General features: G+C 44.5%; 2 protein-coding genes and 1 long non-coding RNA gene across 3 annotated transcripts; 1 reads left to right on the top strand and 2 right to left on the bottom strand.

Annotated features, from left to right (window-relative positions):
- Positions 1-9805: 9805 nt before the first annotated feature.
- Positions 9806-13157, top strand: grpel1 (GrpE-like 1, mitochondrial). The gene is made up of 4 exons (XM_012851129.3): positions 9806-9947; positions 10537-10684; positions 11777-11858; positions 12130-13157. Exons 1-4 carry the CDS (start codon positions 9880-9882, stop codon positions 12474-12476), a joined length of 645 nt encoding a protein of 214 aa, XP_012706583.2. The 5' UTR covers positions 9806-9879; the 3' UTR covers positions 12477-13157.
- Positions 9872-10312, bottom strand: LOC118565652. The gene is made up of 2 exons (XR_004932504.1): positions 10226-10312; positions 9872-10091 (listed from the first exon to the last, which is right to left on the bottom strand). It is a non-coding gene; the product is annotated as an uncharacterized LOC118565652 (long non-coding RNA).
- A 1085-nt stretch (positions 13158-14242) lies between the features above and the next one.
- tada2b (transcriptional adaptor 2B) lies at positions 14243-21168 on the bottom strand. The gene is made up of 2 exons (XM_012851127.3): positions 20796-21168; positions 14243-17646 (listed from the first exon to the last, which is right to left on the bottom strand). The coding sequence occupies exons 1-2, from the start codon at positions 21063-21065 to the stop codon at positions 16435-16437; spliced, it is 1482 nt and encodes a 493-aa protein (XP_012706581.2). The 5' UTR covers positions 21066-21168; the 3' UTR covers positions 14243-16434.
- Between the last annotated feature and the right edge of the window lie 452 nt (positions 21169-21620).

Genomic DNA, 21620 nt, shown 5'->3' with positions numbered 1-21620 from the left:
CCTTGTCTTGCAAAAGCAGAGCACACAAGAAAACTTTGGGTAGTTAAAGAAAACTAATATTTCAAGGTCGGCATGTTTTTTAAAGACCACTGCAGTACAGAGAGAACACAGAATCAAACAGGCATTGACTGCCTGTTTTTCCCTGCCAATGAACCATTGCAACACCTAGTGGGCGTTTCTTTTATCCACATAATCACAATCAATATACTGTATGTCTACATACTACGTACATGGGGCGACAGTGGCGCAGAGGCTAGGGAGTTTGTCCTGCAATTGGCGGGCTGCCAGTTAGATTCCCCGCTCCGACCGCCTCAGTCGTTGTGTCCTTGGGCAAGACACTTCACGCCTGCTGGCGGTGGTCAGAGATCACCACTGTCAGGGTGTAAATGTGTGAATGACTGAATGTAGTGTAAAGCACTTTGGGGTCGTCGGACTGGTTAAAACGCTGTACAAGTACAAGCCCTTAACTATTTAGATAAATAATTTACAATATTACAAAGTAAATGTGGGTCTCTGTGTTATAACTAAGGGGTGCTAAAGTATATTTTGTTGTTTTGTTTTTTTTTCACTTCTTTGACACTAAAATTCAAATGACCCAGCTTTCCAATAACATTAAACGCACCATGTATGCAGGAACTGTGAAGCTCCCAGAAGCGTGAAATGCGTCTCAACACCCTCCATGCACTCGTAAAGTGATCTGTGCGTAACACAAGGATTTTTAAGGATTTGCATTTGCATGAGTAGTTGTGTGTTTGTGTAATTTTGTTTTGTACTCATGATTTCTTTATATTTATGTGTGCATTTGAGCACACACTAACAAATACCCAAAGTTACGCACAGAATGCTCTAAAGGTTTTACAAATCATGCTTTACATGTACAAGTACCCAAATACACACAGAATTCTACATTAGAGCGCACATTTATAAATAACGTTTTGTCTCAGGACAATGGAGGGTCTCCTTAGTATCTTCAGGTGTGTACATTTATTGGACAGTTTTTGGAGTTTTTTTGGCCCTAGTGGCCCTTTTATTGAAAGTAGGCTGACAGAAAAGGGGGCTGAAAGAAGGTGAAGATATGAGACTGGAGTCGAACCTGGGTGAGTCGCGTCGAAGACGGAGGCCCCTGTGGGACAATTTCACCCACTGCAACACAGTCACAGTCCCGGATGTGAATAAAAACAGTAAAATCATAGAGATTCAGCATCATTCTCATATGTTTCACAGTGTTTGACTGTGTGTGACTGTGAGACATAAAAATGTTTCATATGTTTTGGGTGTAATATTTCATATGATTTTTGAGTTGTAGTTTTTGAACAGAATTAATGCAACAACAAATGAACATTTTAATGATATTGCAATTTACTGAGATTCACCTGTACTGTAGGTCAGATCACTGAGCTGCTGTTTTTGAGGCTGGCTGTTTGTTGACGTGCATCTGGAGCAGAAAGGTATGCTTCTATCACCGGTGGTGGCTCAGGTAAAAAGTCAAAAATGAACCCAGGAGCTTGATGTTTACCAAAAAGACTCAATTCAGTCTAATCACACAGACAGATTCCAGCTCAAGCACATTCATTCCAACTGATCCTAGTTATCAAGGAATGCGGCCAGGTTCAGTTTATTAGTCAAACTGGTTAGGTTTTCTCTCTAAGCTAACCCAGCAGATTGCATCCAATCACTGACTTGCAGCATTCACTCCTCCTGGATGAGCACGCATCATCGTATATTATATTTGCTGCTGCTGCCTTTCAGAGAAAGGAAATCAGGAAAGTTTGTTTTAGATGTCGGCTGCTCGTCGGGTGCCACCAGAACGGAGAGGGAGCTTTATCTCAGGCTTTGTCAGCACTGAATGCACTGCTGCTGCTCAGGCCCATTTCAGCTACTACCTCAATGCACTCTATTCACTAAATATTGTGCCTGAGTGCCCCCTGCTGGTTATGTTCACATTCCGCCTGTTTTTTAAACATTAAAAATCTGAATCAGGTTTTTTGGTCAAGATGATGCTCACAAACAAGGAATTTGACTTTGGTTTCACACTCTCACGGCGTACAGAGATTAGATGTAAATATACTAACTTTAGAGAAAATAAAATTAAGGAAACAGGAATAGTATGCGTGTACAGCATGTGTGTATGTAAAGGCATTTTCAGCATTAATCTGACTCAACCAAGCAGCTTTCCTTTTCTAGATCTGATCTGTGTGAGCAACCATCCCCCTCAGCAATGCTGTGACTACCTAGCCAGTGGTTTTGGAGGAGAAGTGAAAGCTTGGAGAGACTCCCCAAACATAAATAATTGAAAAAAAGAAAAAACCTTGACTATGCTGTCTTCTAGTTTATGTAAAAATGGATATGCCCTGTTAGTTAACAAACATTCCAGTCAAAGGCTTGATAAAGAGAAAGGGTGTGAATCAAATTTACAAGTAGTAGACAGAGGCAAAATCCCGAAAGTCAGAGATCTGGAACCCACAACACAGCATGTGGTTTGGGGAAGCAGATGAGTTTAAATTCAGTTTAATACAGCTCCCAGGCCAGCAGGATGGAGCAGCACCCTGCACATCTCTTGCGGACCAGGCAGCTGGGGGACTCACTTCACATATGACCGACACTTCTTAGTTAGCAATGTTTCTCCAACATGCTCCCTCCATCCAAAGTTTCCATGATAACCACCTGCTGCGTTGGCAGCTGGGTGTCATTAGTGCTCACTGCACAGCTCAGAGTTAACTGAATTACTGCTTTTTAGCCTGTGTCTCCCTACATCAGCCACATACATAGCTGAATGCTTTGAGTCAATAGACATGTTGCAACAAAGTGCACAAAATGGAAGGAAACACACGTTTATGACGCTGTGTTTCTAAAGGGTTTGTCCCATTATTTGAAAAAATAATTAGCTAATGCTACTGTTGTGTTAGTTTGTTTTGTTTATCTTTTGTTTTTGTGTGTTTTATTTTGTTTTTCTCTGCATGTTTTTTTTTTTGGCCTTGCAGCTAGAATACAATTAAATTGATTGTGATATTACCAACTAAATTCACGTTTCATTTCAGAGGTCAGTGGAATCCAACTTTGCAAATCCTGTGTGTTCACTTTTTATTCAATTCCAAGATACATATTTAAAAAAGTTTATTAATTATGTCATTTACAGCAAGTATGAGCTAAGAGAAAAGAAATGCTCTCAACCTCCCTTCATTAAAACCATTCATTCCCTCACTAATGAGAAAGTAACAGTCTATGGAGTTTATTACAAAATATAGAAATTATTTTCTCTTCCATTTGATTCCCCACAATGGCAGGGAGAGAGACGGATCTGCTGCTGAGGAGGGAGCAGGGAAAAGTAACGTACCCATGAAATCTCTTCACCCTGTCATATGTGCCCAGAGATAAAACTGGAAATAGAGAAGTAACAGGGAGAATGTGTGTGTGGGGGGGAGAGATTATGACAGATGTCACCATGTGACAACACATCTTTGAATGAACCAGCTGTCAAAAAGGAAGGACCTGGAGGAGAATACAAGCAATCTGACTGTAACCTCTTAGACCTAGAATCCTGCACACTTCATCTTTGTTAGCAGCTCTCTGGGAGTCAAGCTCACTTGAAGGTGTCAGCTTTGTGGCTCTAATCTGCCACCTTTATACCATAAGAAGTTTACAGGCAAGAAGACATGCAAATCCCCATTTTGGTGGTACGATGGATACGCTTGCCTTCTTTTTCTGCAACCTCTAGATTCTGCTAGCCAATGGATTGCAGTCATAGAAAAGAACTATCCATATCTGTGCAGAACCTCTCTCAAGAACCTGCACCTGCATTGGTTTATAAAAGACCTCAAGTCAATAGTATTTAAAGAGCCATTTATTTGGTTGGAGGAACTTTGCTTATGGGGGTAAAAGCTTGGGATGCAACGATACATTTTAAACAGTAGACAAGATTATTGAACAAATGTGGGAAAAAGTGCTGATTTTAAAACTTAAAATAAAAATGTGTAAATTTTTGACTTATTGATATGAGGAAATAGAATGTACTATTTTCCACTTGGGCTGCACAGTGCTACAGTGGGTAGCATTGTTGCCATGCAGCAAGAAGGTCGAGTCCAACCCTTGCCCTGGGTCTTTCTGCATGGCGTTTGCATGTTCTCCCTGTGCATACGTGGGTTCTCTCCGGGTACTCCGGTTTCCACCCACAGTTCAAAAACATGACTGTTAGGTTAATTTGCCTCTCTAAATTGTCCTTAGGTGTGAATGTGTGTGAGAATGGTTGTTTGTCCTGTTAGTCTCTGTGTTGTCCTGTGATAGACTGGCAACCTGTCCAGGTTGTACCCCACCTCTCTCCCATTGACAGCTGGAGATAGGCACCAGCACCCCTTCGCAACCCCACAAGGGATAGTCATGTTAGATAATGGATGGATATTTTCCACTTCTGCCTATTTATTTTTGATATCCAGTCCCCCTGCATAGAGACCACAAACTGGGTTCTTAGAAATCTTAGTTGTTCACACCGAAAATTTCAGAGCAGAAAATCTCCATTCTGCAAAGCCTCCATGTTGGTCTGGACTGAGCCTTAGATAAGCTACATACATACTGTATATCACAAATATGCCTAATAGGTGTCAGGGATCAGTTCCTCCGGCTTCACCATGGACAGTTCCGGATCATTCCACTCTGCTCAGTCCCACTCCAAGCCTGATCTGTTTCACCTGCTGCTCTAGTTATCCTGGACTCAATACACCTGCCAGCTCCCCTATATAAACTCCCTCAGTCTGTTCCCCACTGCTGGTCCGTCTGCAACCTTCAGATGCCCTCAGTCGATGTGTGTTCCTCGTCCGCCGTCTGCCTAGCATCTGCTCCCTCACCAGCTCAGCCGTCCAGCTCCAGCCATCTTCACACTTCAGCCCCAGCATGGTATAGTTTCCTGGTTTTTTCATCCACTGCTCAAACCCTGCAATAAAGACTCTTTAATTGTGGCTCTGTGTGTGGCTGAATTCGGGTTCAATCCACAAAACCCTGACAATAGGTCATTGTGTTTATTGCGCCACTCAATGTTTTATCAGTGAGCTATAATAACGTTACTTAATGTAGCCCACCTACACCCCATTGAAGTAGGTAAGGGCCACTGAGTTTGTTAAAATCCCGAAACTCAACTTACAAAGAAAAATTGTAATGTGTCATTTAATTACTTTATATTCTGTCTTTTGACTTGAGATTCACTCACCTCTGAGCACTAGCACACTAGTACGGCAATGTTCTCTGACAGTCAATCAAAATCAATGTTATAACCAAACCTTACCTCAGCTTATTTCATATTCAAAACATTAACTTATCAGAAATAACCAAGCAACACACAACATTCAAAATAAGCCTTTCAAAATAAAAGAATATGTGACAATTCTTCCTTTTTTTAAAACAAAACATTTTTTAATCACACATTTGTAGATTTTTATACCTCTTTTAAGGCATTCTGTTCTTAGCCTTTATAAACGAAGTTTTAACCTATTTATGACAACTTTAACACATTCAACATTGACTGACACTTCAAATATTTATCCTTATGTGAATTCATAACAACAAACACCATGACCATTTTGGACTGGGTTACATTAATTTCATGCTACACAATGCAGACGCTTCGTATGCACTGAGAAAGAATGACTCATCTCAGCATGCCAAATGCTTGACAAACCTGCCATTGTCAAGGATGGGACAAAAAGTAAAAGAAGAATACTTCATCAAAAACTAACTTATAAAGTAGATTTTTTGGGTTTATACCCTTCATCCCAATTCCCTTGCAATATATATAACCACAGCTTTATTATAAATAAAACATTCAGGACATGGAGTAAGTTGAGACATTTTTATATATATTATCAGCAAGAAATACAGATGAATAGCAAAACTATCAGCCATCTCTTCAGGATGTGCTTATTAAGAATGTTAAGAACCCATCTGTGACAACAAAGTGATTAAAATTAAAAACATCATATTTTTTGTAAGAATAAAATTAGATTATTTAGAACATTTTAATGTCAAGCAGTTAACCAAAATTTAACTACTCTATAGTCCACATAGTAAACAAAGACAATTACCACATCTGTAACCACAGCCTATAATAACAGAACTATGGTGTGTTTGCACACTTTTTACTGTGTGGAATTTTGTGCTGTGTTGAATTTGACTGAACTTAGAAGTGGGAATGACGTCACCTGACTTGAACAGGTCACCGCTGCAATCCGTAGGGTTCTCTATTTTCTTTGATGTTGAATACAATTAGCAATACATGCATACAGTAACAGGGCTTTCTATAAGTAATGTGATAAATAACTGTAATATGCAAAACTGTCAGAAAAATTAATAAATACGAGGAACTTGCATTGCATTCTATGCTGCATATATATACGTTTTTAAAGGTTAATTGAAAAGAATGAATAATGGCAGGTGAGGTTGCAGAACCAGATTTGACCAGATAAAGGCTGACAGGGATGAGCAGAACAGGTGATGTGGACCAAGGAACCACCAGAACAGGCCGAGCGAGCAGCTGGAATTTACGGGGAAACAGACAGACGTGTGCAGCACACAGACATAGGCAACTTTTATTGGAAGAGTCCAGATGGCTGAGCACACAGGAACTGGTAGAGGCAGGGCTCATCACACTAGATGAGGCAAGATGAAATGAGACGTTCTGGCAGGGATGAGTTGGCTTAGGCAGGTATATGTAAGCAGGTGAACAGGTGACCAGAGTTGACAGTAATTACTGGCAGCAGGTGGAGATAATCTGGGCTAATTTACTGGTGACTGAGCTGACTGGATAGTGGCTGGTGGCTGAGAGGTGATAGGCTAATCCAAGTCCAGAAAAGTCCAAAATAAACAAACAAAAACCTAAATTATGACAATCTGGGCCTTCTTCAGTACTCAACAACAGACCATACCTTATTCTACCCAGTGATGAAGAAAGTTCATATATGAAAAAATAATCAGTTTTGATATTCAGTTGAAAAACTAATTTACCTGAGCAGCCACTCAACTTGCCCTGAGCCACTATGTTGTACAAATAAAGAAACAAATAAAAATTTGGCATTTCGGGCTGACCTTTAGCTAAAGTTAATTTGGTTTAAGACACTAGCAAATAACCAACGTGTATTGTATGTTTAGACATAGCTAAATGTTAAAAACAGTTACGTGCGGTAGGGTTCATAGCTGGTGAGGCACTGACGTGATCAGAGTCAGATTTACAAATATACATTCCAAAAAAAAGTAAAAAACAAAACAACTGGACTTGTTTTTCGTAGTTGAAGACGTTTCGCCTCCTCTCCAGGAAGCTTTCTCAATTCAAAAAGTCTGGAGTAATGTGGAGTAACAAGCTTTATACTACTGCCCAACAAAGGCCTTGTAATGGCTTAGATAACCATTATCTAAGCCAATAGATAATATTATTGGATGGTTTAAGCCAAGCCAATAACAACCCTAATGACTCCTCGTTACAGAGGAGGAGACCAGTTTCGGTCCATTCTGCTGGCTTAATGGCTTAAATGACCATTACTAAGGGGTGGACCTGTTTCGGTTGAACTTACATGTTATCTAAGCCGTTACAAGGCCTTTGTTAGGCAGTAGTATAAAGCTTGTTACTCCACATTACTCCAGACTTTTTTTTTTCTCTCGCTGAGAGATGTTTAGATACATGCAAGAAGGTGTGAATTGGCTTGAAACTGACTGAACTGTGTATTTTTGGAAGCTGATGTCTGAGGCCTCCTCCTCTGTTTAGAGTAGGGTTATCTGATGCACATGCAGCAGCTCTGCCCTCTGCTCCAGGATTATCCTTTACACTGTCAAAACAAACAGCATGACTGAACAGATGAGAATCCCCAAAAGGATATATGGAGAAGAAGGCAAAATTGTTGAAAGAAATAGAGTAAAAGTTGGAGAATTGAGAGGAAGAGAGAGGAGCAAAACCACACAGAGAAAATTCTGAAAAAATAGTTTTTATTGATGAAGCAATGTTTATACAGGTACAAAAAAGAAGCTGCAGTCACAATCCAAAATTGTGACAGTGGAAGGAAATGATCATGTTTCTAACTGGTATTATATTACCATCAAGTTGGTAATATAATAAGAGTTTAAAACACTGGTAAAAAGGGAATGTGAGCATGTAAAATCAGCATCATGTACACACATGGATCAGGCAGCTGAAGTTCATGCAATGAATGCTGCCTGTTCCTCTGGGGCAGTTATGATGGAACAAGTGAAAGGCATTCTAGAGGAGATGACTCAAGGGGGTCACCAAGGATAAGAGAAGCAAAAGGGGAAATCAGCAATATGTCCAAACATGAAATATGATCTTTAAAGGAGCAATAAGTCAAATATTCACTGTAAAACCAACCTAAATCCTTTTCATTTGTCACCCGGAATGGAATTAAGATTCCCTATATACAATCGGTCCTAGACATCTTAATAATTTAATACTTTGTCCTTTCGATATTGTCATTTTCAAATCAATATAAATGTAACAGTGATTCCAAAGGAATAGCAACGCAATAAAATAAAATTTTAGATGCAACTCACTGGAGGGTTGTGCTGTTTTTAGAAAGTACATTTTTTTTAACTGGACTTCTATATTGAAACTGGAAAAAAATTCACTTCCCATCCAGGAAGCTTTCTTAATTCAAAATGTCTGGATTAGTGTGGAGTTCCAAGCTGTGTAGACCCGCTGGCGAGGCCTTGTCAGAGCTTGGATTCGCATGTAGATTCACCTGAACGCCTCTCACAATGGAGAGTCGTTGGCTCATGGTTTGCCTGGCTCTCAGCAGAAATGTTGTGGTCACATGCAAGGATGTGTGAACTGGCATGAGGGGACCACATGTGGTCCTTGGGGGCGACCTGGTGCTCATGGGCACCGTGTTGGTGACCTCTGCTCTACATCAACAATGTCTTAGTCTTATTTTTCTCTTTTCAAACCTAAAGATACGGTGTGGAACTACTTTAGTGCAGTGTGTAGCCTGTGTTTACTTCCTGGTTCCCGAAGTAAACACAGTAAACTATAGTAAACATCTCTGTGGAGGCTTCTATATTTTGTTCTGAGAGAACAAAATACAAAATAGAACAAAATACAACATCATATAGCTGTCATGTGGAGGCAAACATTCAATGGGGTTTCACAGCAGCAACGGACCGCTGAGGAAATGGCTGTTCTCCATGGCAGGTGTTGTGTGTGTTGTTCCGATTTGCAACACTGGATGTCATTTTTACTTACTGCTCCTTTAAAACACTCAGAAGAACCCATTCAAACCCAGTTCAGACAGTGAATGAATATTTAAAAGCAGTGTTGATACAATTTGTATGGTATAATACAACTTAATACCACGGCATGAAACAAAAGTTGACTGTTTTGCTAAAAATCATGTGACACAGCTTTTGTCTTAGTTTTTTTTTCTTTTCTTTTTTCGTGGGACTCTCTCCTCCCTACATTCCAAAAAGTGAGCCAGGACAGTTGCCCACTTTATGTTACAAATCCATTTCCAGTTTACTCATAAGAAAGGGGCTTCACAAATGTATTCAGGTCAATTTCTTCTTTTTTTCCTAGCTGGCATCTAAACTTTTATCAAAGAATACAATTAATAAACGAAAAAAATCGGAAATCACGTTTTAATTTTTGTGACTACAAAATGTTCTGATGCAATTTGGTAACTTTCTGTTTAATAAGTGTTTTTTTAACTGTCCTTGGTTGGTCACATGTGCAGCCTTCTCAACCGCCCTTGACTAAGACGTCAAAAAACATTTCCGTGCATCCCATTGGTCATTCAAGAGACTGCCTCTTTGCACTCGAATCTGATTGGTGGAAGCGCCACGCCGTGTGAACGGGAGGCTTACGCAAGGCGTCAGCGTGTGTCTCTGTACATTTGGAAAATGGCGAGCTGGTGTGTCCGAGCAGTGAGGCAGAGCTACTCCGTGTTGGGGTCCCCCGCGCTGAAGAGGTGAGCGGCGCTTATAGTTGACTTCATGCTGGGAAAGAACCGCCGGGCTCGCCTCTACCCGGACTCCAGCCGCCGGTAGCGGATGATTGGGAGCCGGTTAGCACAGCTAGCTTCTCCTGCCTGCCTCCACAGTTCACTGTTGACCTTTGCAGAGATAGTAACAGAGACAGGAACACTTTACGCGCCGTATGGCGGTGGACATGCTCTGGCTTTAAGGTCTGACACTGTGGACCATTCTCTGGCAGGAAGCAGATGGGTGACGGCGTGATGTAACTTACCGAGGCTGAGCTATTTAAAGCGTGTCTGGGACACACAGAGCGGAGTTGTTGCTGCCGTTAGCTTTAGATCGTGGGTTCGAGCCAGTAAGGACTTTATCAATGAAGTTAGGCGTCATGTGACAGCGCAATCCGATTGGCTGGAGAGAGGTGATGACATAAGTTGACATGGAGGGATGCAGCCCCGCCCACTCCTGAGGCTGTTGGCTTACTTGCATAACCTTCTGGTTTGTTAGTGTGGCTGGTGTGTGTCAGGCCGCCCTGATTAAATCACAACTTAAGGGATGCTGTTGTTGTCCTGTCTCCCCATGAAGAGCGCCTCTGCGGCTGCTGTGCACCGCCACCCAGCAGAAGAACGGCCCCGGCTCCGAGGAGGAGGCTGAGAAGACGGAGCCGGGCGCAGCCGACAAGGTCCTCGCTGAGGAGAAGGTCCAGTTGGAGGAGCAGCTCAAGGAGATGACGGTGAGTCAGAGTGGGACGTCTGTTTGATCATCGTCCTGGTACACACACACACACACACACACACACACTGTAGTTACTGGACAGTAATGTAGAGCTGTGGTTCTTAAACCGTGGAGCCTCTTGTGGTACTGGTACTACAAATCGCTGCCTAGGATTGATTCCAGCCCTTTTTTCCCCCTGATTCCCCTGAATAAAATCCAGTAGAACCAACCGCTGTCCAAAGTCAGCACATTATCAGCATTTATCCTGCTGTTCTGTGTCTGCCCCCAGAGGTCTGTTAGGGGACATCAGAGAACAAACGGCACCACGAGGACCAAGGCGCACACAGCAGGACAGGTCCTGGAGAAAGCAGAGTTAGGTTATAAAACGTTACTTTGAACTATGATTCACAGTTCAGCTGCAAGAAGCTTTTGATAGGATGACTAATGGCTGTGCAGCCCATAAATGTGGCCTGAATGGGGGAGAGGCCAGAAGAAAGCTGTGGTCGACACGAGTCATGTAGAGGTCACTGCAAACATGAGGGTGCTGGCAGCATCAGGCTCTGGGGAGGCTTTTCTTCAGCACAGATGGAGAAGCTACTTAGAGCTGATTGGAAGATAAGTGAAACTAAATCCTGGACGTCCCTGGAAGAAAACCTGTTGGAGGCTGCGAGAGACCTAAAGTGCAAGGTTCACTTGTCAGCAGGACAACAACTCTGAACTCACAGCCAGAGCTAAGGTGGAATGGTTTAGATCAATGCATAGTCATCAGTTAGTGGCCTAGTCAAAGTCCACAAATTAAATACTTTAAAGCTGATGTTCATGGATGCTTTATACTGAAAAATGGGCAAAAAGGGATCTGTCTTTAGATGAGGAAAACTGCTGGAATGGAGGTTGAATGCAAACGCATCATTTTCAGACTGCGTGTCTGTCTTTCCACTACACACATTTTTTTTCTACTGTCGTTTTATAGCCTAGAACCTGACAGAAACACATTAAAGTTTGTGGCTACGCTGTGATACGGCGTGAAAAAGGTCAAGATGTATGACTACTTTTGCCAGACTGTTAAAAAGAATCCATTGTGTTGAATTTCTTCACTTTGTGTCCTTTGCAGGAAAAGTATAAGAGGGCTCTAGCAGATACAGAGAACCTGAGGACCAGGAGTCAAAGGATGGTGGAGGATGCCAAATTATATGGTAAAAAAAAAGAAACTATCTACAGCTCTGGCAGAGGTCGTTTGCTCTTTGCAGTTGCATATTTGCACCACTAGATGTCACAAACGAGCTACATAAGCGCTTTCATTTTCTGAAGGCGTCCAAAGGGGCTCAGAATGCGGTGCATATATTTATTAATGCACTTAAGGTCCTTTTCATGTGATCAGGTTACATAATAGAACTTCAACAGAAGAAGTCTTGAGTAGTTTGGGGTGTGGATCATGTCATCAGGAATTCTGTACGTCTTCTCCAGGCATCCAAGGCTTCTGCAAGGACCTCCTGGAGGTGGCCGACATCCTGGAGAAGGCCACAGAGAGCGTGCCGAAGGAGGAGGTGACCAATCAGAACCCTCACCTGAAGAACCTGTACGACGGGCTGGTGATGACCGAGGTCCAGATCCAGAAGGTCTTCACCAAGCACGGCCTGATCAAGCTCAACCCCGAGGGCCAGAAGTTTGACCCCTACGAGCACGAGGCGCTCTTCCACGCCCCCGTGGAAGGCAAAGAGCCCGGGACCGTCGCCGTGGTGACCAAAGTGGGCTACAAGCTCCACGGCCGCACCCTCAGGCCGGCGTTGGTGGGTGTGGCCAAAGCCCCCTAGCGGGACGGGCTAACGGCGTGACAGTGGGATTAGCCTTGCTGCCCGGGGAGCGGATGGCGCCGAACTCTGTGGACTGCCCAGGCTCTGCAGTCTACTCCCACCAAACTGTCCTCACACTCTGACACAGGCCCAGACATGCAAACTCTCTACGCGGACAGCATCCAACAGTTTTAACTCGGTCTGCCAGAGGACGGCCCGTTTAGTAAATACGTCTGTCATCGTGATCGTGATTTGCCTTTGTTCAGGTTCCGTCAGAAACACAAGGAGGAGGTCCCACCAAGCTTTCAGCGAGGAGCCGAAGATCATCATTTAACCAGAAGATTTAAATAAAGGCATGCTGCATCTATAATACAAGCAGGCCTGCAGGAGGGGGTTCTGATGCTGCTGTCATTCCACACTTCTGTTTTCACAGTTGTGTTTTTGTGTTGAGTTTGAACTACATTCTGAATTAAAGCGAAGATATGACAAAAACCCCAGATGTTTCCTTTGAACAGATGTTGGCTCCCTGTGCAGTTTTAGTCAAATCAACGTTGTTGTCTAGACTTAATCGGGTCTGATAAACAAGCCCCGGGCCGTGATGTAATGTGGCTCATTTTGACATAATAATCAGATGTATGTCGGTGTGTAGGAATGACCCAGTCCTCATCCAGGGTTCTGTATTGGAATAAACTAAGTAACACAGACCTGTGAAGGGTTTTGACTTTCAGACTGCATCCTGAGCCTCAAAGTACAACTAACAGATGTGGATCAGATGGGTGTTCAGATATTGACTCCCTGCAGCATCTGTAGATCTGCAGGAGAACAAGCACGAGGCATTGAAGGTTAACTGTAACATTTTGTTTCCTGTTCTGGGGTAAAAACAAGCAGGATCAGAATAGTGCCCAGTGTCTCACTAAATCCTACAGTGCATGGACGGCTTCAGCATTTATGAAAATCACTTTAGTCTCATTAAATATTTACCTGAGGTCGGACGGATTCCATGTTTTCGCTGAATAAGAAGAAGCCCATTTTAAACAAGTGGATGCCATTGTGGCCTCGACAGGGCCCAGCTTGTTGGTGTGTTGCCGGTTCGTCTCTCGTCGCTTTTATGTCCCCGTCTTGCTCAGAATGTTTACATCTGTGCATTAATCGGTATGATCCAGGAACGTTTCTGCTGGTTTCTGAATGCTATGGATTGTGATGCAGAACTCTTCTCACTTTAACCATTTTCAGTTTCTGATACAGTCCATCTGATTTTAATCACCATTTCCTGGTGTTTCAGAAGGTCCATGATGCTGTGGGCCTGCATCCCCAGCATCATGGACCTTCTCCCAAACACACCTGAACCTAAAGAATGGGTTATTACTCAAGTTTGTGACATGCTGAGTCGGAAATCCAGTCGTTGGAGCAGATGCCTCTAAATGTTGAAGGACTGGAACCTGGGATGCATGGCTTAGCGTGTACCTCCATGTCAACATCTCAGACGCTGCTCCTACCTAACCTACTTGGACGTCTACAAAGGTTTCTGACCCTCTGCTTCCTGACAAATCTGGAGGCAGCAGCTAATCGCTTCCTCTTCCTGCCCCCATGTGGCGTAGCTTCCTGCCTTTTAACTTTAAACCTGTGGAAGTCGCCTTCAGCTGGATCACTGGGAACCTTTAACTTCAGCTTCCTAATCTTTACTTAGAAGATTCAGATGTTCTTCCTTGTCCATCGATGGTGAAGGAAGACATCGTGACCAGAGGAACCTCATCAGTCATGACTTTAAAAAAAACAAAACTGCAGCATCACTGTCAAAAATCCTTATTTAATACAAAACCTGTGAAAAATGTACACAACACAAAATACTGTACATTACACATTTGTTTTATCTTACAGATTATTTACATTTGGTTCACTTAGTAAGCATATATGCCCCCTTTAAAGACTATTTCCTTCTAGTAGTTTCCACTTTTTCTTTGAGACAAACTGGCCGAAGGCAGAAACTAAATCCAATCACACGGCTTCAGCTTCAAGCTTTCCATCATCGGCTGAAAGCACAGACAGCCTAAAACATCAACGTTTCGGTTTCCCAGCAGCCCATCAGCGTTCCTTCAAATCCCAAAACGCTTCTGGACACATGATCTGAGTCCAGAGGGACCGTGGAAGATGTTCCAGCATCACAGCTCCTCCAGCGTAAAAGCAGAAGCAATGTCACACAGAGCAGTGACCTGCAAAGAAGCATCCGGTGACGCTGGTCGGGTTCTGACCCAACGACCCGGGCAGGGAACCTCTGCTCTGGGAGCAGGTAATCTATGGACTTTGATCCCTAATCTGAGGAGCAGGGGGGGGTCTGTTTCATGCTTAAGAGCACGTCATTTCTTTTTAGCCTTATTGTAGCGCGTATTAGAAAAAAAATACCATGTAATGCGTTTTAAGAAAGGCGGGTTGAGAGTTAAATTACCCAATTACTACAGACACGAGCAAAGCAATGGGAAAATGCCCTCAAATGAGTTATTTAGTGAAGAAATAATAAAAAATTAAAAAAATCCATGTAAAGATATAAATGTTTTAAACAACATCACTGCTATCTTCCCTGATAGCCCGCCAGGCTGGACCAGAACCCGTTTCCTTTGTCCTGCCGTCACAAACATTAACGCTGCTGTACGCTGCCGGGCCCTTTAGATGGAGCTGTGTGCTTCAGGCTAATCCAGAACGGACAGATCCGAAATAAAAAACTGGTGGCGTCCACCAGGAAAAAAAGGAAATGCAAAGTCACCGGTTTTTAGAAAAGGACACAGGAGGGGTCTGATCTGATCAATATGTTTGGCAGTGATTTTGTTAAAAACAAAAACTTTTTAACACTGGATTCTCCCTTTTTTTCAAAAATAATGCACTTAAAGAATACTTTTTATGTGAAAAAGCACCTCAGCAGTGATGCTGGGGTCATGTTTTCTCTCTCTTCTTCTTTTGCTTACAATAGAACAAATATCTTAAGCCCTTTCACTCATCTTTATCAGGGGGCTGACTTTCTAAAACCAAGAGCAACAGCACGGCTCTACAGATCCAGAATACTCCTCTGGTCTGGATTAAGGCACTTTTGTATTTGTTAAACCCTAATGGTAGCGTGGGAACGGTCTCAGATTTCTGCGGACCAGTTAGGATTCGGAAATTAAAATCAGGCGTCACAACAGCGGTCACTCCGACTTAAATCGGATAAAGCTAAATCTCGCGTCTTTAAAAGCGTGATGGTCGAGAAAAACGCACAAAGTTAGTGACTTGGCAACCAGCACTTCCATTTTTAACACATTATAGCAGAATACTTTCCTTCCTGTGTAATGAAGGTATTAACTCAGAGCCACAGTGCCCCCTAGTGGCTAAACCACACCCCAGTCCTCTTCGTTCCTTTAAGTCTGCCGACCATCCACCCTTCAGTGCCAATGTATCAGTGATAAAACAGTGTGGTACCGGAAATACAGCAGCAGTGCATGAAAACCAAGCAGAACTGAATGAATCGGGTTTGGTTTTAAATATAGTGTGAAAACAAAACACAAAGCTGCTTATTTTCATCAGGATCCTCAAACGCGTGGCTCCAAACACTGGATGAGTGAAACACTCCTATTATTCAGTATGAAGTGGCTTTTACTTTCATTCTGTTCCTTTCATCATAATATTAATAATAATATGAATAATAAGAACTGCAGCAGGAAGCACATTTTAGTAAACCAAAAGGTGTTGAATGTCCTTGTTACCTTCAAAAGGCAAAAATATGAGGATAGCTTCTTTTCTGCTGTTGTTCCTGGACCGTGTATGAATATATAGGGTTTTTTTCCTCCAGTGGGCCATCTTTTTATTTGCACTGTACATATTCACATGCTGAAAAAGAGAAAAGTAGAAAAAGTAGTCGGTGAGAGGCAGCAGCAGAGGCCAGCCTCCGGAGCGTGACGCTGGCCAGCTAGCGGCCACCGGCAGCCTGTGCTTCCCCTGCAGGGAGGGAGCGCTACGAGGCGTCTCTGGATATCCAGCCGCTCTCCGTGAGGAAGGTGAGAATGCGCTTCTTGAGGACCTTGTCCAGGTAGCTGGGCAGCCGGCTCTTGGCGGGGATGCCCTGCCTCTTCTGCAGGTGGTCTTTGATGATGATGGTTTTGACAGTCAGGTAGCGCGTCGGGCTCAGGTTCAGGGAGTTGCACAGCACCTTCTCCCGGTCGGACAGGAGCTCGAACCCCGTCAGATTCTCGATGGCTGCAAATTCCCCGTCCTTGCCTTCCTCCTTGATCCCACCTCCGGCTCCGGGCCCCCCGGGGCCGCCCCCGCCCCCGCCGGCCCCGCCGCAGAGTCCCGCCCCGGAGCCGAGCCCGGCCCCTCCCGAGCCGCCCCGTTTGGACGCCACCACGTTTTTGTTCTCCTTGCGTTTCTCCCGTTTGTGGCGGGCGGCTTCGTATTCGGCGGACTCCTCCAGGCGCGTGATGCCGTTGCGGCGGTAGCGCTGCAACTCGCGCACCTTGGCCCTCAGCACCCGTTCTTTGTGCATGTTCTCGAAGAGCTCCTCGAACTCGCGGTGCGCCATGAACTGGCAGAGCGCCCGTAGCTTCACCCGCTGCTCCTTCTCCTCCTTGGTGATCTTCCTTTTGGGCGTACTCGGAATGGGGCCGGGCCCCGCCGCCGGCGTGGAGCCCGGCCCCACCGCGGCGCCGCCCGCTCCCGCCCCGCCGGCGGGAACCGAAGCGCCCCCGGCCTGCAGCCCCCCCGGCTTCTCTTTCTCCTTGTCCTTCTTGTCTCTGCCCAGGAAGCCCGGCACCAGGTTGTAGTCCCGCGCGATGTTCTTGCGCCGCTGCCGCTCCCGCAGCTTCCGCACGTACATGTCCACGTGGGCTCGCTTCAGCTCGATCTCCACGTCCTCGTCGTCGTAGTTGACCGACAGCCCGCTGATGAGCTTCTCGGCGTCCTGGTCGTACTCGATCTCGTAGTCGTCGCGCAGCGGCATGTAGCCGAGCTGCTGCTGCTCGGCCAGGCTTATGTCCAGAGGGGGCAGCGGGGTGGTGAGACTGGGCGACAGGGGCCCCCCGCTGGGGCACGTGTGGTCGGTTACCCTGTTGGGAATACTGTCGGGGATGCAGGCTTTACCCAGGTTGCCGTGGATGTACATGACGACGTAATGATCCATGACCTCCTGCGGGGTCCGGGATGGTCCGACATGCGCGGCCATGTCCTCCTTCGGGAGAGAGACACAGACTGGTGTAAGAAACGATGGGAAATAGATCAGTGGAATCAACCTTACGCTGAGAGCCTGCGTACGTCACAAACCTGAGTTGAGTGAAACACACAGCACGCGTTTGTTAGAGGTCTGAGCCGGACCGAGATCTCGAGGAACAGAAGGAGGCCGCAGCGACGCAATTGTCCAAAGAAAATACTAAACCGCAGTACAGAGCGACGCGTTTATGAGATAATCAAGTGTTTTTGAATCATTCTATAACACAGTTGAGTTACACGTCGTTAGACCAACACAGATATATAATCATAACAACCACATCCCACCTCGGTGGCTCACCCACTGCCAACTTGACTCCTTCCACATAAACGCAAATAAAACGCTTATGGATTGAACAGCAACGACGTTGTTGCTTGGAAAAAAAAGCCTAACATGTACTCTAGGTTCCATTTAACAGCGAGCAGCAATTTGGCGAAAACCCTCCGCACCACGAAAACCCAAAAGCAACCTCCAGAATAGCCCTGGTCAAACAGAGAGACGGGGGTTTGTGAGAGCAAGACTGTACCGGCGATGTCCAGGCAGCAAGGGCTAGCCTGTGTAACCACGGAAATAAGAAAAAGAAAGAAAGAAATTATGTGAAATGTGCTGGCACGTGTAGAAACACATCATTTTATTTGATCTGCAGTGCATTGTGGGAAGGTTTGGGGCAGGTATTGTCTGTAGTAACTTGAAGGCAAACGGAACCAAGCTGCCAAGATCTGCCTAGCACTGCAACTCAAGAGGAGGTCTGAGCTTTAGCGAGTCAAAGTAATGGGACAACGGCCCCGCTGTGGTCATCCATCACAATCAACGCACACACAGGTCACGTTGGGCCCCAGATTTCTGATGGGCATCAAATGCAGCTGATCTGCTTTTAATTCTTAAGCCTTTTACGCAGCAAGGCCTATTGAAGAACCAATCGTTTCGCTTATTCGGTTATTTACTATTGTTGCTAATGTGACTAAGAGTGTTTGATACCGACTCTGATTCTGCCCTCGCTTTCGTAGGAATCTGGACGGCTCCTGTTCAGCTCTAGTCCCAAATCCAAAACATTCAAACCGATCAAACTAGGGCCGCACAATATATGGGAAATTTATTATCGTGGTAATAACACGGATCGAAAAATGCATACCGCAAAGAACCGGCTGAAGCGCAATAACAGCTAATTATTGAAGCGCCTTGCATTCAGGTTCTCAGTGCCCTTAATCGTTGCTGATATTTGTCGTTTACTGCAACATAAACAGTTTGAGACGGTAACGATGATGAGAAACTACGGCTAAACTTATTCCTTATCGAAAAACATCATAGGTCGGACAGAGGCAACCTTTTTATTGAAATCTGGTGTTTGAGATGGAAATGATGAATGTCTGTGTTTTAGTAGCTGGACAGACTAGTCAATATCTGGGCTCTATGTTTACTATGGTCCTAAAGCAGAAAGACATTATGTCTAATTCTTCTGAATTTATCACAAGCTATGTCCTTATCGCAACAACTAGTAATATTATCGCATATCACAACTTTTCTCAATATCATGCGGCCTGAATTTGCAATATAATCAGGATTTTTTTTTTTTTTAAACACAATTTTCTAATCACAGAGGCACGCAATTTCTGGTCACATAACATTTTAGGACGCGTCCTTTCTCACGACATCCGTTTGCGTGGCGGTAATACGGTTAAAGTGGGCGTGGCAGCACACGGCGTGGACCAGAGAGTTGCCGCCAACAGGCAGATCAAATCAAGCGGGCTAGAGGTGAGCACTTCTCCGCCTAACGGTAAAGTGCTGCGACAATGGAGTCTGGACAAGAGAGCACTCGAGGCCATGAAACCAAAGAAACCCTGGAGCTGAAGAGGAAAGCTTCGTCTGGGAATACTCAGACGGGTTTTCAGAGAGGCGACAATGTGCAGCCTGAGCTATTCCATCAAACATGTCGAGCTAAAGTTAAAACAACACCACTAACCTGTATCAGCACTTACAAAAAAACAACACAACAGGGTTCTTCACAGTGACCGTATGCCAAAAATGTCCTCCTCCAACACCAGGCCTACACCCAATCAAGCTTCGGGCAAAGACGATGTTTAAAGATGTTTAAAATGCCCAATAAGTTACAATCACTTCTAGTTTTCCCAATCGAAAATTGTTCCACAAACAACCAACCTAGACTAACACAAGTCAGATTGGACTGTCTGGAATATTTTAGATTCAGCGTCATAGCTGAACAAAGAACAAGCATGTTTAATTTCATGTTTCACTTCACGGCGGGACTCTATCTGATCGCACTGTGGTGTCAGGGCGAGAATCACAAATGTGACAAATGTGCTCTGCAGTTCTGAGAAGCGTAAGGCATGTATCATTACTCAGAACCGAAGCTGCAACTGCATAAAGCAGAGATAAAACTAGTGATAGGTCAGTTATCTATCAGCATAATCATCGCGGTGCAAAATACGACGTATGGAGGAAACGAACACTGTTTACATCAGCCACAACACACGAAACCTCCACTGAAACACAGCAGTGGCAGCATCATGCTGTGGGGGGTTAATTATTTTTCTTTTCTTTTTTTTCTGATGGATGCAGCTAAATAGAGTGAAGGGCATCCTGGAAGAAAACCAGTTAAACGTGAATCTCTAGACGTTCACCTTCCAGCAGGAAAATAAGCGGTGTGGAGTTTCTGGCTGGAATGTGAAAAACATGGACCTGATCTGGCCATCAGTTTGTGATCTTATTAATAAATTTACAAATAAGCAGCATATAAAAAGGCTCAAATGCTCAATTTCACATAAAATGAGGCATTTGCTGATAAAAGCTTCAAGTTTTCTGAACACCCTGGAAATGGCTAAAAAAAAACAGCAAAGGCTGTTCTTCGGGGCACACATCTGCGTTACTGCCTGACTTTCTTATTAAAGTGAAGACCTCCACAGATAAAATAGGGCTCACTTTCAACTCTCACCAAGATTGTTATTGTTTCGCAGACTTTAAAATCTTCTGTGTTGAATTTAAAACTGTCCCTTTTCACCTCTAAAACCACTAAGGAGATGGTAATAATGCCATTATTTGGTGTGTAAGCACTTTAAAACAGACTTCTGCCAGTAAATGTCAATGGAGTGATGTACCCAGTTTCCAAAGCCGTACTGTTCGATGGCATCGAGCAGCGACTGCTCTTCCCTGCTAGTCCATCCTCCCTCTGCCTCTGGACCCCACAGTGAGAACAGCCCGCCGTCGACCTGCTGGTAGCCGTGCCATCGGCGGTGGTTGCCGATTTCGGCGCCCGCCGAGAAGCACTCCGGGCACAGCTCGATATCCGGGCAGTCGGTGCAGCGAAGCCGCAGGTTGGTGACGTCTGCGAGGCAGTTCACGCAGTACTTCTTCCCCAGGTCCGCCATCTTGCCTGGCTGCTGCTTCTTGTTGTAGGAGGCTCCACTTGGCGCCTGCGCGCAGCGAGCCGCACGAGCTCGGGCCACTCGCGCACCCTTCTCTTCTTGTTAATATGCGCGAGAATGCGTCAGAGCGCCTCTGATTGGCCACTGAGCCCAGTCTCCAGGACAACGGGAACTAAACGAAAGGCGTCACTAGCTACACAAACTCACGAGCGTTTCAGTTCCAGGCAAAGCTACCAGTTCTTTAGGGACTTTTTTATCATTAGTTTTAATATTAAAATGGAAAAAGAGGACAAAGGAAATGAGAAAACTGCTGAAAATAATGTTACTGGAGCTAAAAAAGAAGATGCCTTTGCTAAAATAGTATTTTCAGATCACGAAGAATCTTCTGGCAGCAGGAAAGTCCAAAAAGAGCCCTCTGTTGAAGGAGCAGCCACCTGCGGGCCAGAGCAGGGCAGTGGTCTTAAAAGCATCTCTGATCAGCTGCTGCCACATGGTCAGAATGCTGCTTTTAAGACTGACAGCAGCACCAGTGGTGGATTTCTGGGGTTAAACCCTGAG

The sequence above is a fragment of the Fundulus heteroclitus genome, chromosome 14, assembly GCF_011125445.2.
Source record: "Fundulus heteroclitus isolate FHET01 chromosome 14, MU-UCD_Fhet_4.1, whole genome shotgun sequence".
Lineage (NCBI taxonomy): Eukaryota > Metazoa > Chordata > Actinopteri > Cyprinodontiformes > Fundulidae > Fundulus > Fundulus heteroclitus.
Note: the sequence above shows the minus strand (reverse complement) of the source record. Positions and strands in the feature narration are given on the sequence as shown.